Below are 18,946 nucleotides of genomic sequence, written 5' to 3'. Positions count from 1 at the left end.
CTCTCCTCAGCTCTTCGATCCTCGGATGTATCCATGGAGGGCCTCGACCCCGCCTAGAAGACGGGCGAGATCTCAGCTCACTCCCAGACGAGGACCCTTCTTGTCTACCCCGTGGCGGAGGTCGAGCACTGCTCTCGACCCTCTGCGACTTCTCCCCCCTCTCCCCCGACTCCCTCACCTCCATCACCTTATCCCGACTCCTATTCAGCGGAACATGTGATGAGAATTGTCTTCTATCTTTGGTTCTGTCCTCATCTCTTTCCCCTGCACCCCTCTTCTTTCCACCTCTCTCGGCTCCCTCCACCCTACTTCCTCCGGGCCGGTTTTCCATCCTCCTATATCGTTGAGCATCCTCCAGGTTGACATATTTCTCAGCTCGAGCCAACAAATCATCATAGCTCGACGGAGGCTTCTTGACCAACGACTTAAAAAACTCTCCTCCCCTTAGTCCTTGTGTAAAGGCACTTATCATGATGTCAGGGGTAGCCGATGGTATTTCTAGTGCTGCAGTGTTGAAGCGCTGGACAAACTCCCGCAACGTTTCAGCCTCTTGCTGTTTCATCACAAACAAACTCAAATAGTTCTTTTGATGCCTCTTGCTGCTGGCAAATCGGTGCAAGAAGGCTGCAGAGAAATCCTCGAACGATTGTATGGAGTTGGGCTGCAGGGTATTAAACCATTGCTGGGCTGACCTCACCAACGTGCCTAGAAACACCCTGCACCTGACTCCGTCCGAATATTGGTGCAACAGAGCCGCATTCTCAAATCTCCCCAAGTGTTCCTCAGGGTCTGTATGTCCGTCATACTCTCCAACGTTTGATTGTCGGAAATTCGGAGGAAGCCCTTCCTCCAAGATGGCTAGTGAAAAAGGGCTTCCTCTCTTGGGTACCGGCGCCCTGCTTCCCACCTGCTCCCTCAACCTCCTTATCTCTTTCCACATCTCTCCCATCTCACTAATCTCCCCACTCTGGAGGGGTTGCGTCTCTTCAACCCTGCTATGATGGACCTCAACATTTTCCTCCCGCTCCTGATGGGCGGCTTGTTCCTCTACAAACATAGACTCTTGATTCCTCTTCATGGCCTCATCCACTGTTCGGGTGATAAATTGGCCCAGCTGTTCCAGGGTCAAGTTTCCCACATTCTCATTGGGACGGGTTTGCTCGGCCCTCGTCTCGTGGATGAGCTGCTCAGTTCTGGCCTCTTGACGAGGTTGTTCTTGTCTCGTCTCAAGATGCGGTTGTTCCTGTCCCGCCTCAGCGCGAGATGGTTCGGGTCCCCTCCGAGGACGCGATGATGCTGAGGTGGCTCTTCCACTCCCTCTCCTCCCTACCATCTCTACGTCTTAACTCAAAAGTTCCCACAGACGGCGCCAAGTGATACTCACGGGAAATTTAGGGTCCGATCCACGCAAGCGTCACTAATCCAGACACGGGCTCCAAAATTACCCTGGGCCTGAAATCACAAATAAGACCGTTAGGAGGGGGCCAGGAGGGTATCCTGGCGTAGCCCCTCCGACGCTCAAGTCAGAGACTGAGGATATATGGGGGAGCAGCTAAGGGCGATGCTGAAAATAATATAGTGAATGTCATATCGTACGCTCAAACCTGGTATTTATAGGAGAATACCTGGGCTTGTCATGGGCCCTTCACCTGTGGGCTACCTGTGGGCCTTAGATATGGGCCGGGGGTTTGGGCCAGATCTTGATGGGCTCATCCATGGGGTATCAGAAAGGATTGAATGGAGAAAATTGAGGAGATATGAGAGAATTGAAGGGATAAAATTAAGGAGGATAAAAATATTAGTCTTCCACCAATAGCATGTAGTATTGATAAAAATTACGCTAAATTATAATATTTTCATCATATTCTTAAATTTACATTGTTTATTTTCTATCTAGAGTAGGTCTCTTGTGATACGGTCTCATGAATATTTATCTGTGAGACGGGTCAACCCTACCGATATTCATAATAAAAAGTAATATTTTTAACATAAAAAGTAATACTTTTTCATGGATGACTCAAATAAGAGATCTGTCTCACAAAATACGACCCGTGAGATCGTCTCACACAAGTTTTTGCCTTCTATTTAAGCTAGTATTATTAATTGAATTTCAGTCACAACATAAAAACTCACATGGCGTGAAAGTATATTTATAAATATTATTATTTATAATTTTTAATTAATTTAATTCGAATGAAAAATATTTATAATATATGGTAATTATTAAATATTTTGTATTATTTGGTTGGGCGATTGTAAAATTAGAGATATGGGAAGATTGGAGAGAGAAAATTAAGGAGAATAAAAATAGTAGTCTTTCGTCAATACACCAATAAGAGTTTTTACTTTAACATATAGTATCGATAAGACTTACACTAAATTATAATATTTTCATTTTATCCCATCTCACACACTTGAGCTTGCAGGGTCTGAGGACAAGGCCAGGGCCTTACAGTTTCAAAAAATACGACCTGTGAGATCATCTCACACGAAATACGACTGTGAGTAAGTGGGAGACTTACTCTCCGAAATGGATTTGAATCGTATTCAATAGAATTGAGTGGTGTCCTTATTTTTATAGTTAAGAAGTGACAATTAATGCTAATGATTGACAATTTGGGCAGAGGATGTGTGTAAACACTTAGTGAGACGAGTAAGCCAGTGAAGGCACGAGGAATCGGAGACTTGAGATAGTCATACTCAAACTTATTATTCTTATTATTATTAGAGTAGGACGATCTCTCAAATCTTTATCTGTGAGACAAGTCAACCGTACCGATATTCACAATAAAAAGTAATATTTTTTCATGGATGACTCAAATAAGAGATCCGTCTTATAAAATACGACATGTTAAACTGTCTCACACAAGTTTTTGCTTTATTAATATAGTTGAATATGAACACACTCTATTTGATTACAATTGGTTGGTCCCTTTTGATTCACATGTTATGACACGTGAATCTGAATTTTTTTAAATAAAAAAAATATCTAATGAAAGATTAGTTGAACATTTTATGTTAAAATCAACATATATGCGAGTGTTACTCGAGATATAGCATAAATTCAACTGTATGTTACATAAACATAGAGAATAGCTCACATGTTAATTAGGGAAAAAAAGTATGCTTCGTAATTTAATAATTCAAACTATTTTTATAGTCCGAACCTAAAATAAAAATATATAATATCTATTGAAAGAGTAATTGAACATAAAATCCAAAGGATGAACATAACGTGTCTATTCTATTTTAATGATAATTCATATCATGTAGTATAAATCCAAAGGTTTAAATTTGATTACGTGAGAAATTACTCTGATCCAGATATTGTATTAAAAAAATGTCCAAATAAATAATACTTTGATTAAACTAGTTTTAGGTAGCATGAGGTATTAATTACAAAATTTTAATTTTATTTTAAAGAAACAAATGTTTAATTTTATAATTAAGTTAATTAGCAAAAGTATGGCCAATAACTTAAAAAAAAACTGAGAAAAGATTGGGATTAAACTCATTCTAAACTTGAAAGCTAACGATGACAATGGATACATGTACTAAAAAAATGGTTATTAGATAGTGAAAATTCATGTGACGCGTTATATGTGAAAAAAATGTATAAAATTTTTTGTGAAAGTGTCTCGCGGTTAATTTTATAAGGTAAATATGAGTTGAATTGACTTATTTCAAATATGGTAAAAATTTATGTGAGACGGTATCACGAGTTGTATTTTGTGAGATAGATATCTTATTTGAGTTATCCATGAAAAAATATTACTTTTTATGCTAAGAGTATTATTTTTATTGTGAATATTGATAGGATAAATCTGTCTCACAGATAAAAATTCATGAGATCGTCTTTTGCTTTTCAAAGATATAGTTTAGAAAATTATTTTAAAAAAATATTACTCAAAAATTATGTGACACGCTTGCATTTAACGCGTCTCTCCCATTTCGCATTTAAAATAATATTTTACTATTATTAACAATTCATTGTTACACACACAAACATGGAACGTGTCGGCCACGCAGAAGTAGCTATAAAATCCCAACTTCGAAGCCAAAGCACTCAGTGAAGTCAATAAAAATGGTCGCGGAGAGCATTGAGAACGTCGCCATACCGCCGCGATTCTATGTAAAGAAGGGGCCTCAGTTCCGCGGCGTAAGGAAGCGTCCATGGGGAAAGTACGCCGCCGAGATTCGGGACCCGTGGAAGAAGACGAGGAAGTGGCTAGGCACCTTCGATACCGCCGAGGAGGCGGCGCTGGCCTACGATGAGGCGGCGAGAAGGCTTCGCGGTGTGAAGGCGAAGACGAACTTCACGTACAGTGGAGTTTCCTCGGCAACGCCGCCGCTAAGAGCCAGCGGCGAGGCTGCGGCATACACCGGGTACAAGATAGAGGAGGTAGGCGCGGTGGTGATGAATGAGCGGGTGAAGAGAATGAAGAGCGAGAAGAAACCGTTTCTGTTCGACCTGAATCTTCCGGCGCCGCTATTTTGACTTAGCCGGCTGGGCGGCGGCGGCGGGTGAAGTATTTTTAATCCGTTTTCCACTTTTGCCACTATTCTGATAATTATGAAAATATGACGATGCCATTTTTGTCTATAAATATTTGCAATTCCTTCCACGAGAAGCGTACTGGATATTGACTTATTTGTCATGATTAGTCTGTATTTATATGAATTTGGTGGCCAAATATTGGATTGTGATGTATCGAAAATTTATAAATTTTTTCGACGTCCTAATTTGAAACAAAATTGTCATATTTGTTAGTGGGTCGATTTAATTTTTCTTTTAAAGCTATGTTATATAGAAAGAATAGGTCTTTTGTTAGACTGCGATATTCACACTAACAAATAATACTCTTAGCACTCTTAGCATAAAAAGTAATATTTTTTCATGGATGACTCAAATAAGAAATTCGATCTACGAAATTGATCTGTGAGATCGTCTCATAAGAATTTTTGTGATATATTAACGGGGATATAATAAAGTGTGATACGTCACCAAAAATCGGCATGAGTCACGCAAATGTAATGTTGATAATTAATGAATTTACTGTCAAGATTCATAGAATCAGATTTTATATAACTTTTCCTACTTGGAAATTTCTATATTCAATTAATCATATCTTATAGTCAAGAAATATGCAAATGAGAAAACAAAGGAAACTTCAACATATCTATCTATACGAGATGTTATTGGCACAGATATTTTGTAAGTTTTTACGCAATTATTATAACTAATAACAAGATAAATTACTTTTCCACTCTCCATAGCAGGCATTCAACATTGCTAGTTTTAATTTTAAATTTTAGAAGTGACTCATCTCTTATGCTTGTTTATCTCATTTATTTTCTGTAAAATTATTTACTAAATGAAGAAACAAAAAAAAAAAGAAAAAATAGAAATTCAAAAGCAAATGCTATAAATAAAGAGCAATATCAGAATGTTCTGCATTCTTTAAAAACAAAAAGTTAGTTCGGATTCAGATTCTTTCTTGCTAGCACATCTTCCTAGTTTTGATGTCCTCTAAGCAACGTTTGTCACCAGAAAGCCCCTCACAAACCAAAGATATCAACACAAAACAACATCTGGGATACACCTCCAGTTCCTCCCTGAAAAGTATGTACACGAACCATGTCACAATGCATCATTCATGAGTTAGCCGATTGTGAAGGCAATATCGGGTGGTTATGTTCCCCTTCGTACGTCACAATGAGCATAGTAGGATCCTCCAAGCTTCTTTCCACATGTTTACGGGCTGGACAGCCTCTCATGCTACTACATTTGTAATATCCCCTACAACGATTCATAACAAGATTAAAACACCAATAAATGCAAATCCTCAACCTGTATTTGAGGCAACTTCAAGTTTCTCATAATGCAAAACAATTATTTTTATAGAACCCAAAAGAATTTAAAATTCTCCTGGGCGACAATAAGTCAGAGCAAAATTACTCCTCAGTGGACAAAATGAGATACACAGGTCTGCAGATATACCAAGAAATAAACACATGAACAGTAAGAATTTACTTGATTTTTGTGGATAAATAAAATTCCCTCACAGACGAACATATCTCTACTTTCTTAGCTTTCGACATGCCAAAGAGAAGAATGAAAACACTACCTTTCATGTAAATCAAATTCACTTTCTGAGTATGAAACGAGTATCAAACAGAGTTTCAGACAACACTAGCTATGAAACTAAGCATGAGTGCATGATAACAAATCGAATTAATCAAGATATTCCAATCTCAAATAGCAGCAGCAGTTTACAACTCCAGTAAGACAATATTAAGATATTTACACAAGACAACATATGGCGAAACTATAGTATTGCGTGCAATCAGTTTAGCCATACCGGGGGTAAGGAGAGCCTTTGATTGGTTTCTGACCATATTTCCTCCAAGAGTACTCATCAGGGGGAATATCAGCCAACTTGTTACTAATAGCAGGTACTTTGATTGACCTCTTTACCCTATGCTTCCTACTCAACATACATAAAAAAATTTAAAAAACAGAACTATTCCAGGAAATAAATGGCGATTACAAGGGATAATCAATCATTTCAGTCGCAGATAAGTTCATTTCTCAAGCCTAAAAATCCCGAGCTCGAGTGACAGTTCTGATTCTAAACATGCCATATAAAGGAAAAAGATAAGTAAAAGTCAAGAAACCAAAACAGCTACCTCTTCTTAGAACAATGGCATCTACCACTACCACCACATTTCGAGCTTCCGCCTTCTCCCCTTCCAGAGCACCTTTTCTTGTGATGGAAGAAGCTCTGATCCGCAGACCGAGAAGCACCAATCAAACCGAAGGAGCTTCCATTCGCATTAGCTACACTCCCATCCATACTCAGTGAAGAGATAAATGACCTGGTTGATGACATGGAGGGAGTGCATGTAGAGCTATCAAAATTCAAGCTGACACCACTATTGCTAAGCTTATACATCATTTCAGCCTGATGTTTCAATTGCTGCTGCTGCTGAAGTTGAAACCTTTGCTGCTGCTGCTGCTGCTGTTGCTGTTGCTGGAGAAAATGGTAGCTCGGTAATTTTGTTTGTTGGACTAATGTAAGTGAACTTTTGCCATTTGAACTCAGTTCAAGAGAAGGGATTCCTAGAGCGAGGGCATTTTTCACGTCGGGCAGGATTTCTTGAACAGAATTGTTGATTTGAAGAGGCCTGGTCTGCTTCTCATCTGATCTACAGATGGGATTTTCCAAGAAAATATTGAGGGGTAAAGGAGCTTGAATATTCTTGAGTTTCCTCACTCTAGCATGACCACAAGTAGAATCAAGAAGAGAGCAACTTTCTTGAATTTACACACAGCATCTCCAGTTTGTTCAACTAAATTTCTAGTATATATTATGATCTTGCGGCTGAGATGACAGATTAATCACTCTATGGCTACTTTCAACTGCTGCACTATTTGCCCTCTCTATCTCCATCTCTCTCTCCTCAAATCAACCGCAGAAACAAATAAGTTAATAAAAAAAAAACCCTAATTCCCAAGGCAGACACACCAGATTCTAGTCAACAAAAGAAGAGAAAAGATTGGAATTTCAATGGGGGAAGAAGGTCCAAATCTAGTGATTCAACAGATCTTCAACCACCCCATATGAGACAATCAAAACCTAACCCATTTTTGGCAAGCACTAAATACGTCCTTTTCTAATAGCAATCGCGAGATTATCAAATACATACACACAAAAAGATTCGTTTTGGATCACACAAGCCTAAAATAAATCAATAACAACAGAACCCAGATAAAACTCAAATGCCAAAACAAGAAAGCAGAAGGGTCAAAGATAAGGGATCAAAAGCAATTAAAAAATGGCACTTTGATTGGAATTTTGAAGAAAATGCAGACAAGCATAGGTTCTTTCAATGCCATAAAGAAAGTTTATGCTTATATGCCCAAGGAGGAAAGAGCAAACGAATTGAAAGGTGTGAGAGAAGACTGCGCTTTACTCAGCCTGAAAATTGACAGGACCAATAAAAAATAGTACAAAATGCAAACTTTTCTTTAAGAACATAGAATTATTTATTAGATAATCATAAGAAACATAGGTAGAATTCTAGATAGAGAAAGTGGTGTAGTGGTACTACGAGGAGGCGCATTATAAATGATCCTGCGCACCAGTGGGCAGGCAGGAGCTAAATTGCCGTGTGTTACAAAAGTGGGGCCCACTTGGGAGATATACTATATTTATATAAGTACTTTGTCAAACAAATATTTTTCAGGAATTATTTAAAATATTTATAATTAAATATTTATTGGTTTATTTAAAAACCCTTTTTGGTATATATTTGTAATTTGTTGTCAAATTTGCTACTTCCACAATGCAACAATTTGTCCTTTTTCTTGGTCTTTCTGGCCCAGCTGCCTAATAAATGTTAATTTTGCTTGCTTTTTTCTTCAATCAAATTAACTCCTTTAGACCTTAAACAAATAAATCATTTTTTTAAGAAAGAAACGTAATCTACTTACTTTGTGTATAATAATCCTGTCAATCTCACTTGTTTTGTAGAGAATGGGCGGAATTAAGAATATGATTTGAAAGTAAAACTTTCAATTACTCATTTTTTTCATTTTCCGACATATAATAAATGTTTCACTTAAAATGTTCTAAATATCACAAATTTACTCTAAATACGTGGAATATGCATTACTAGTATTAGTTTTAAATAAACCAAAGAGCACGACAACTTTATATAATTCTGCATATAACAAATCAAATCAAGCCGAGAATATAATAAAAAATTAAGGCTTTAATTTAGCTTGAACTAAAATTAAATCAATAAATTATTTTAACAAATATTACCCCAAAAAAATGTAGCTGAAAAAAACGAAAATCAACCAAATATCTTTTACATCCTCCACGTTCGCGATTTTAGCTAGCAGGCCTTATTATCAAACAGCACAAGAATCACAACACAACACATGGAAAAATAAATAGTACAAAATGGCAAAATCCACAAGAGTTTCTTACCATCCCACATTAGGTTCTTTCCTTACCAACCAATTTCTCCCTCTCAGGCTCAAATAAATATCTACATTCTCGGCTCCACAACGCTTACCTACCGATGAAGCTGCATTTCATAGAGAACATATTGGAATATCCAGAGATGTTATCGAACTAGAGTTATTGACAATATAAGTCAAGTGTTCTGACCTTCCAGCGAAACAAGCTTTGCCTCAGGTTATAAACAACGTTAGTTTACACTGAACGAAAGGTCAAACCATTTTCTAGTTTCACATGGATGTATCCAACCTTATGTCGCTCAGTTTCTGGATTACAAGTTTGGCACATGCCAAAGACTTGTCAATGTATAGATAATTTACATTGAATGCGATTCAAATTAAAATCATTTTAAGTTTTTTGCATTATTAGTCCCCATATTACGAATTTTCCTTCCAAAATTACATCAAGTCGGCCCCCATAAAAGTCATGGTCCTCCCATGCAGAAGAATGCCCCAAATACGCAAACCATGCATACAAGACAAATAACAATCGCAAACAATGATTTCAGCAGTGATACCGAGGATATGAAATAATTCCTATGAGGATGATTGTAACACATCAAGTTACACACACGTTATGAGTTCCAAATCAAGTGGTTGGTTACCTATACTGTTCAAAGACCATTCTGAAGTGGCTGACAAGCAACAAATTCCTTTCCCAGATGAGGCACATATCATTTGCTTCTTTTGTTCTTCGGATCTTTAGAGCATAAAAGATTTAAACATAAAAATAACCAAAGATTAAGATAGGTTTTCAAAATAAGCAAGAAACACTATCATTTTGTATTCTTTAATGACTGAATCAGAAAACAGGGCACCGCATCTTTTACACAGTTTAAAGTCAACAGTTACTGATATCAATGCATGCATAATGGAAATCATGGGTTTGCATGGGTAGGGAAAAAGAATTTATAGATCGATCCTAACTAGTAAAAATAATCATACGGATTCCAATATTTAATACCAGGGAGTAGCCAAAAATTGATGCATCTGTTTGGAAGCATATGACATATCATCCAATAGGATATGCCAAGAGAACACTGGCAAATCCAGGTATGATCTTTAAACCTTTTGAAGTAAATGATCATGCCTCCAACAGTGGCCCTGGAGAATGCAGGGGATTGAAGATTGATCAATTACATCCTTAAACAGAAATTTACATGCTGCCAAAGGTGCATGGAGAAAACTCTTACATAGTTACATCACTCCAACAGATGACCAATAAAGAGTGCTAAACAGCAGTATACCAGTCAAACTCAACATAAATTGATATGTCAAAACAGTTGGCTTCCCATTGTCAAGATTTGGTAAATTCAATGAACAATCAAGACGCAGATGCCAAGATGACTGGAACTAGAGAATTTTTAGTATGCTCAGTGCACTTCGTAATTGTTTATGGAATATGAATTTACATGATGGAGTTCATAAGAATGCACAATGCAGATACGAAAAGGGGTTTATAAGACATCTTGAATCCAAATAAAAGGTTACATTTATCACTCAGACAACTATTTCATGGAACACATAACCAATTTTTGGGTGGCGGCAAGAAATTTAGACTATGTGTTACCTATTCTCAGAGAACTGAAATGAATAAACAATGAATCACGACTGAAACATAACAAAAGAAATACACTTATTTCATTGGAAGAGTATATACATCGAATAGAGGAATAAAAGTTTGATATATATCCATTAATTAATTACAATGAGCCCACTGCCTAAGCTGAAAAATATATAATAACCAAGACTGTAAAATGCAGAAGGTAGCATTCTTATGACTTACAATTTTAAAATAGAGAAGGAAAGGCGTAAATTCATCTGTGAAAGAAAGATATGAAAACAGCATTTTCTGAAATATCATCTGACATGGACATCAGTTTTAGCGGAAATTAAGTGTTTCAGCTCCATCAAATGTTCATCATTCGAAATTTTAAGCATGGAGCGGAGATTTGTCAATAATGCTTCTCGTTCCCAACTTAAGGGACCAGAAGCATATAAAGCTTCCAGAGTGTTTCTATAAGCTTGCAACTCAAACCTATGGATACTGACTTCTAGTTCCTCTTTTGTAGGAAGTGGACAACTTTCTCTCACAGAATCTGAGCCACAACGTGATTCTGCATCACTACAAAGGGTATCTGTCACTTGGCAAGACAGTGGTATAAAATGACTAAACATGTTGTTTGCCTTCTGATTAGTCACATTACAACCACCTACAGAAGAGGCGACACTCTGAGAACTATCTGACTTGGAGATCCTGACCCCAGAACATCCAAGATCATGATTTTGTTTTGCTCTCTCGGCTTGATTAGATCTATACGATATATTTTTAACGGAAGCATGCATGTTTTTTTTACCCAAAATCTCTCTTGGGTAAGCAGCAGCATCTACCTTTCCGAGTATCAGGGCAGCAGTTGTTCTCTGCACTCGTCCATCCTTCTCAACTGCTCTGAATTTACAGAATGGTCCATTATACGCTTCAGACATCAAGTCATCGTTGGGGGATATCCTCTTCAAAGACCTTGCAGAGAATGCAGGAGACTTCCTAACGTCAACATCATTGCGAACAAAATCCTTTTGGGTTGTAGGACATGCATTGGATAATGGCACCTGAAAGTTCATCTTCTGATAACAATTTGAAGTCGATGGCTTGCTAGCTCTTGTGTCCTCACACCTTTGGGAATTCTGAAGCAGAAAAAAACAGAGATTAGGTATTACAAATCTGAAAACCGATCAGATATATCAATGCACTATCAGAAAAGAATGATCAAAGTATAAAATTATTCAAATTGGAATTCATTGCTAGACACAATTTCAGACTAAATACTTCTACAAAACTTAAATAATGTGGACTTTGGTGTGAAATATAAGTTATCCACAATTTCAGTAGTTGCATTCCAAATTTCATTCAAATGGGTAGCACTTACTCCTTGGGACGCCAAAGCAGAAATCTTGAAAGCCCAGGAAGATAGAAAGATCAAGTTTTAGCATTCAGCAACAAGACAATTTAAAAAGGAACCATACATATGCATAAAAATTAATAGTCAAAAAAATCAGTAACAAAAAGAATTTTATGTCGTAGCATGAGCCCATCCACCGAATCAAGATTGATACTCAGAAGAAAAAATAATAATAGCACCAATCGCGTTAAATTAAAATGAGAAAAAAGGTATATACCATTCCAATTAAAACCCATTTGCCATGATGCCATGTTTGTCTCAACCTTATTTTTGATTGGTCAATAATTAACTCCTTTGAAGACCCAATTATCCTAACTAAATATTTATTTTGAAATGAGGCAGCCGGGCGGTAGATCTTGTTGCTCATATTTTCTCGTTTGGAACCCATATACTTCACGATAGCAGCGATATTCCAGGAAAGCTGATAGAACACCTCCACAATGTCACCAGATATGCAGTTCTCTAAACCTTGGACCAGAGGAGGGTCTGGTCTCACAAACTCCCTTGAAACAGTCTCCACCATCAGTTCCTTTTCCCCACCAGGAAATGGATCATATCGAAGGCATAAAGAGTGGCCTTTGCATGATAACACCTCAGCCAAACGCCATGAAACTGGTCCCTCTTTTTTACTCATAACCTCTACTTTATCTCCTTTTCTGAATCTCATTATAACTGATGTAAGATATATATGAATGTCCTGTATTAAGAAAAGAAATAATTTTATGCCTACTTATCAAACTGAATAAATATTAACATCTATTGGAAATAGATTAAAAACAAACTGGCATCTAAAAACATGGAATAATTACACATCAAGGACAACCATAACAGCTAGATTTTATAAGCAAGTTTAAATAACCTCACAGCTATATACTGATATAGATTTTTAAAGTTAAAAAGGTTTTTTTTTATGATCTGCCACTATAGGTTCTTAAAAAAATTCTTAAGTCACCAAGTATATCAACCATAGTTTTTTTAAAGCATTTCAAATCAGTTTGAAAAGTATTAATTGACTGAAAAAATTTCAACAAAAGAGAACAAAATCACATAAAAATAGTAGATATTCATCAGGTCATCGATAGACAGATAGATATAATAACGCAAAAATTACTATTAATTTAATATCTTAAAACTCAATTCAATTTAAAAAAAAACAATTTAAATGGCTGCAAAAATTATCGATATCTTCTCCCAAAAAAAATCGATAAAACTACACTTCTTCTACAGAGGAAAAAAAACGTAAAATAAAATAGAAACTACGGAAAACACAGACTTTTATCAAAATGCCCAAATCAAAACAAATAAATTTCGATCAACTTACTGGATTGAGATAATCGAAACTGAAACCCTAAAACTGAAAATTACTCGCCTATTCTTCAAATTAAACCCGAATTCTGATCCGGTGATCGTATTACGATAGCTTTGATTCCTCTAATACTCTTAGAAACACAATTGCAGAATTTCACCAATCATATTCTAGGGTTTTTATTTTCTTGTAGAATTGTAATTGGGGCCAAAGTAAAAATAAATTAAATTGGGAAATGGATTGAGGGTATTATGGGAATATGGGAAGATATTGTATTGTATCACGGTTTGTTGGATACGTAGGTGCTCTCCTTTGTTTTTTCGTTTTTTTGTTTTTTTTTTTTTAACTGAACAAGTGCTCCGATTTTTAATTTCTTATTTTGCAAATAATAAAGCATTACAAATTATATATTATCGATAAATTACATTACTATTTAGAGGGAAAGTTATTTTAGGAAATTAAAAATCAAAATATAAATGATAGTAACATGATTCTTCCTAAATAATAATAATTTTTTTTATTGAACGAGGCTTTTTTTATAATACATGCTTATCATTTCTTAATAAAATTAAAAGTATTATTTAAATGCAACTTATTCTAAACTAGCCAATGAAACTATAATATTTAAATAGTATGAATTTTGTGAGTTTAGTTAACCTGATCCAGACATGCAGTTAAAAAATATTATTTATGACATATAACTTAATATTTTTCATAGATTGAGTTTGATCAATCTCACAAATTTATCCGTAAGACAATATCATAATTTTTTTTTTGTGTATTTAAAAATGATGTATTTTGCTACAAAATTATACAACAATTTATTTAAAATAAATATGGTAAAGTAAAACAGTGTTATTTTAAAAATTGGATGGAACTACACACTGCAGAATCTAGATTATACACGTAAAACTGAGTATACAACGAACAATTGGAAAAAAGTGTACATATTGGACATATTTACTTGATTTCTGAACTTGCTTGTACAAATATTTCCAATCGTTAAACCCCATATAAGAAACGTATAATGGAGCAAAACACCATTGATATTCTGAAGTATCAATTTGTGCCCTCAGTTTTGGAAGGAAGTCTTCAACATTCCATACATTGGTTCCTAAAAGGACCAAGGGCCACTCAGACTAATAGTGCAGAGTGGGTCGTTGTTCAAAGGGGACTCGAGCCTTACGACGTGACTCCAGCTTACGTAAAACTGAGTATACAACGAACAATTGGAAAAAAAGTGTACATATTGGACATATTTACTTGATTTCTGAACTTGCTTGTACAAATATTTCCAACTGTTAAACCACATATAAGAAACGTATAATGAAGCAAAACACCATTGATATTCTGAAGTATCAATTTGTGCCCTCAGTTTTGGAAGGAAGTCTTCAACATTCCATACATTGGTTCCCAAAAGGACCAAGGGCCACTCAGACTAATAGTGCAGAGTGGGTCGTTGTTCAAAGGGGACTCGAGCCTTACGACGTGACTCCAGCTTCTGGTGCTTGTAGATGCTCGTTAGTCGTGAGTATATTCTAAATTCAGAAGAGTACAACTTCTTGTAATTTTTGAAGATGGGAAAGTGTTGGTCCCACGTGCGAAATTTGAGATAATAAAACCCGAAAATAAAGAATAAATTGGACACCGAGATTTACGTGGAAAACCCCTAAAAATTATTAGGGTAAAAACCACGGGCAAGATGAAAAGAATTCCACTATAATATTTTGTGGTTTACAACTCACTCACTGTGTTTCCAAAGAGAACACACACACTCTTAATACAGGAGAACAAAACACCTCACAAATATTATAGAAATAAGCACTCAAATGCTTATAAGATGAGAGAAAACTCGAAGAAGGGATGATTTCAGAATGAAGGGGGGAGCTCTATTTATAGAGCCTCTTGACCGTGTGAACACGCGTTAAAAACGCGTTATCTGAAATTCCACGAAATTTCCTTGCCAACCCACGTTTTGCTTCATCTTCACATTATTCTGTCAATAATGCACCTATGGCCCCATTTGACTATTCTGCAGACATTTCTCCCACTTGGAGATTTGATTGAGAATCAAACACATCTCCACACATCCTTTCAATCTTGTCATTCCCTGCTGCTTACGTTTCTGCTAGGCCACTTGAGAATCTACATCACTCAAACTTTTCAATGTTTACTGGCTTTGTCAGAAAATCAGCTATGTTATCCTTTGTATGGATCTTCTGCATATCCACACTTCCTTCTTCTACTACTTCCCGCACAAAATAAAATTGGACTCCAATGTGTTTAGTCCTGGAATGAAAGACTGGATGCCTTGCGATGTGCAAGGCACTCTGACTGTCACAAAACAAATGAACACTCTCTTGTTTGTGCCCGATCTCCTCCAATAACCTTTTAGTCCATATTGCCTCCTTGCAAATGTATTCTGCCTCTGTTGTAGATAACGCCACAACTGTCTGCAGTTTTGAAACCCAGCTTACTGCTCTCCCTGCAAGTGTAAACACATAACCAGTAGTATATTTTCTCTTATCAGGATCACCTGCATAATTTGAATCGACAAAACCCCTGAGTGTAAAATCCGATCCTCCATAACATAATGCAGCATTCGAGGTACCCTTAATGTATCTAAGGATCCTCTTAACAGTGCTCCAATGCTCTCGTCCAGGATTCGCCATATACCGACTAACTGCTCCCACTGCTTGAGTAATGTCCGGTCTTGTACAGATCATAGCGAACATCAAACTTCCCACTGCTGATGCATACGGTACTCGAGACATCTCCATCCTCTCTGCTTCACTGCTAGGACTCATCTCGGAGGATAACTTGAAGTTAACAGGAAGAGGGGTCGAGATTGGCTTACTATCTTGCATGTTGAAGCGTTGCAAGACTTTCTTCAAATAATTTCTCTGTGAAAGCCAAATCTTTCTGTTACTTCTATCTCGGTGAACTTGCATCCCTAGAATCTTGTTTGCTGGTCCCAAGTCCTTCATATCAAATTCCCTAGCCAACTGTGCCTTCAATCTTTGGACCTGATCTTTGTTGGGGCCTGCTACCAACATGTCGTCCGCATACAACAACAAAATAATATAATCATCACCAGACCTCTTGAAATACGTACAAGGATCTGCACTCAGTCTGTTGTATCCAAGGCTCATGATATAGGAATCAAATCTCTTGTACCAACACCTCGGCGCCTGTTTGAGATCGTACAGAGATTTCTTCAACCTGTAAACCAAGTTCTCTTTGCCTATTTCCGCAAAACCTTCTGGCTGGAGCATATAGATTTCTTCTTCAAGATCTCCATGAAAAAATGTCGTTTTCACATACACTGCACACAATGCCAACACTATTCTGACTGTTGTCAGTCGAACCACAGGAGAAAATATCTCATTGAAGTCAATGCCTTCTTTCTGAGCATACCCTTTTACCACCAATCTAGCACGATACCGCTCCACTTGATTATTGCCATCACGCTTGATCTTATAGATCCATCTGTTTCCAATGGCTTTCCTTCCTCGTGGTAGTGTAACAAGATCCCAAGTTTTATTTCTGTCTAATGCCTCCAACTCTTCTTGCATTGCTATCATCCATAAGGATACATCCGAGCTTTGAGTAGCCTCGTGGAAACTCGATGGCTCACCATCATCTGATAATAGACAATATGCAATATTGTTTTCAGTGACATAATCTGAAAGCCAACCTGGTGGTCTTCTGTCTCGAGTTGACTGTCTCACATTGGAAACCTCAGACTCAACATGTTCTTGTTCTTCGTGCTCTGGTACTGCTTCACAAGAAACTTGACTTTCGTCCGTCTTATTTTCCACCTGAAAAATAATAGTTTCTGAATTCAGTGTGCTTTTATCTCCCTTTACTTTATCTTCCTCGAAGATAACATCTCTGCTGATGACAAGCTTGTGAACAGTAGGATCCCACAAGCGAAACCCCTTTACTCCATCAGCATAACCCAAGAAGATACATTTTCTGGATTTCGAATCCAACTTCGATCTTTCTTGCTCATTGTACAGAACGTACACATGACTTCCAAATGTATGCAAATGAGAATAATCTGTCGGCTTCCCGGTCCACATCTCCATCGGAGTCTTCAGATCAATCGCCACTGAAGGAGAACGATTGATAATATAACAAGCGGTTTTGACTGCTTCTGCCCAAAATGACTTTTCTAGACCTGCAGTCCTCAACATAGCTCTTGTTCTGTCCAACAAGGTCCTGTTCATCCGCTCCGCCACTCCATTCTGTTGATGTGTGTAAGCCGTCGTGAACTGTCTCTTGATGCCCTCATGTTGACAATATGCATCAAATTCGTCACTAGTATATTCTCCTCCATTGTCAGTCCTCAGACACTTGATTTTCTTTTCTGAATCAAGTTCAACCCGCGCTTTGAAATCTTTGAAGACTTGGAAAACATCTGATTTCTTCTTGATTGGATACACGCAACATCTCCTAGAGAAATCATCAATGCTCCTCCTAGGGATACAACCGGTGCTTGCCAAACATCCGAATGAATCAGCTCCAATATGCTTTTGCTCCTGGCAGTAGAAGTGCCAAACTTTAATCTGTGTTGTTTACTGGTAACACAGTGCTCACAAAAAGGTAGTGACACTTTTGTAAGTCCCGGCAGCAGCTTCCGTTCTGACAAAATTTTCAACCCTCGTTCTGACATATGCCCGAGCTTTCTATGCCATAACACCGTTAATTCTTATCCTGAACCAATTGATGCAACAGCTAGTTCTGCCTCTTTGTGTGTTTTTCCCAAAAGTACATACAGATTTGCAGCAACTTTTTCCGCCTTCATAACCACAAGCGCTCCCTTCACAATTTTCATGATCCCGTTCTCGATCCGAGTTTTGCACCCGATATCATCCAATTGCCCCAAGGACAAAAGATTTTTCGTCAGTCCTTTCACATGTCGTACCTCCTGTATGGTGCGAATGGTGCCATCAAACATTTTAATTTTGATAGTACCGACCCCAGCGATTTCCAAGGCATGATCATTTCCCATGAATACAGATCCTCCTGAGACTGGTTCATAATGATCAAACCATTCTCTCCGAGACGTCATGTGCCACGTCGCTCCTGAATCCATAATCCATGTGTCACAAAATTTGTGTCTGTCTTGCGCAACAGTTGCCGCTTCGCTGAATAATATTTCACCACTGCCTGAAGTACTGGCCACATTTCCTTGCGAGCTTTTATCGATACTCGTACACTCTTTCTTGAAGTGCCCTTTACCGCCACATTTAAAGCAGTAAATATTTTTCTTCTTACTTCTCGACTTTGATCTACCTCGCCTTTGGCTCCCACTGGAGTCACGGTCCATAAATCTTCCTCTTATCATCGGCAAAGCCTCTGCCTACTTCGAGGTTACCAACCTATCTTCCTTATACTTGCGCCGGCTTTCTTCTCTGAGAACCGCAGTTAAGACATCGTCGAATCTTAGAAAGCCCATAAGAATATTGTTGGTAATGTTGATGATAAGTTGATCATATGAATCTGGTAGACTTTGAAGTAAAAGCTCCGCACGTTCATTTTCCCCTATTTTATGCCCCATGGAAGTGAGTTGGGCAAATAGAGTATTTAGTGTATTGATATGGTCGGTCATCGATGAAGATTCCGCCATCCGAAGAGTATAAA

At 37.4% G+C, this 18,946-nt stretch overlaps 2 protein-coding genes across 8 annotated transcripts; both read right to left on the bottom strand.

Moving 5' to 3' along the window:
• Positions 1 to 5,405: 5,405 nt before the first annotated feature.
• On the bottom strand, positions 5,406 to 7,454 carry LOC142528596 (putative WRKY transcription factor 21). The gene is given in 5 exon segments (XM_075633646.1): positions 5,406 to 5,800; positions 6,363 to 6,488; positions 6,691 to 7,312; positions 7,315 to 7,366; positions 7,368 to 7,454. Coding segments are annotated over 5 exon segments (1,032 nt in total). The 3' UTR covers positions 5,406 to 5,655.
• Positions 7,455 to 7,496: 42 nt separating this feature from the next.
• Positions 7,497 to 13,554, bottom strand: LOC142528595 (uncharacterized). 7 transcript variants are annotated; one of them, XR_012815691.1, is made up of 5 exons: positions 13,313 to 13,548; positions 12,209 to 12,688; positions 11,423 to 11,716; positions 9,996 to 10,135; positions 7,497 to 9,731 (listed from the first exon to the last, which is right to left on the bottom strand). XR_012815691.1 is itself a non-coding variant. In XM_075633644.1 (4 exons), exons 2-4 carry the CDS (start codon positions 12,656 to 12,658, stop codon positions 9,633 to 9,635), a joined length of 843 nt encoding a protein of 280 aa, XP_075489759.1. In that variant the 5' UTR covers positions 12,659 to 12,688; positions 13,313 to 13,550; the 3' UTR covers positions 7,497 to 9,632. The 7 variants fall into 7 exon arrangements, 3 of the variants coding, with proteins under 3 accessions (XP_075489759.1, XP_075489760.1, XP_075489757.1); XR_012815689.1 differs by having other exon boundaries at positions 7,497 to 10,135; positions 10,818 to 11,716; positions 13,309 to 13,554; XR_012815690.1 differs by having other exon boundaries at positions 7,497 to 10,135; positions 10,818 to 11,716; positions 12,209 to 12,647; positions 13,313 to 13,554.
• Between the last annotated feature and the right edge of the window lie 5,392 nt (positions 13,555 to 18,946).

Source organism: Primulina tabacum, chromosome 16 (genome assembly GCF_025594145.1).
Source record: "Primulina tabacum isolate GXHZ01 chromosome 16, ASM2559414v2, whole genome shotgun sequence".
NCBI classification, from domain to species: domain Eukaryota; kingdom Viridiplantae; phylum Streptophyta; class Magnoliopsida; order Lamiales; family Gesneriaceae; genus Primulina; species Primulina tabacum.
This window is presented reverse-complemented; position numbering and strand designations above follow the sequence as displayed.

What these genes read in the sequence shown, in the direction of transcription:
- LOC142528595 (XM_075633642.1), bottom strand. Translation starts at nt 12,658, where the DNA reads ATGAGATTCAGAAAAGGAGATAAAGTAGAGGTTATGAGTAAAAAAGAG. An exon ending in AATGGGTTTTAATTGGAATG is followed by an intron (nt 11,717 to 12,208) that starts GTATATACCTTT and finishes TTTCTGCTTCAG; the next exon opens with AATTCCCAAAGGTGTGAGGA.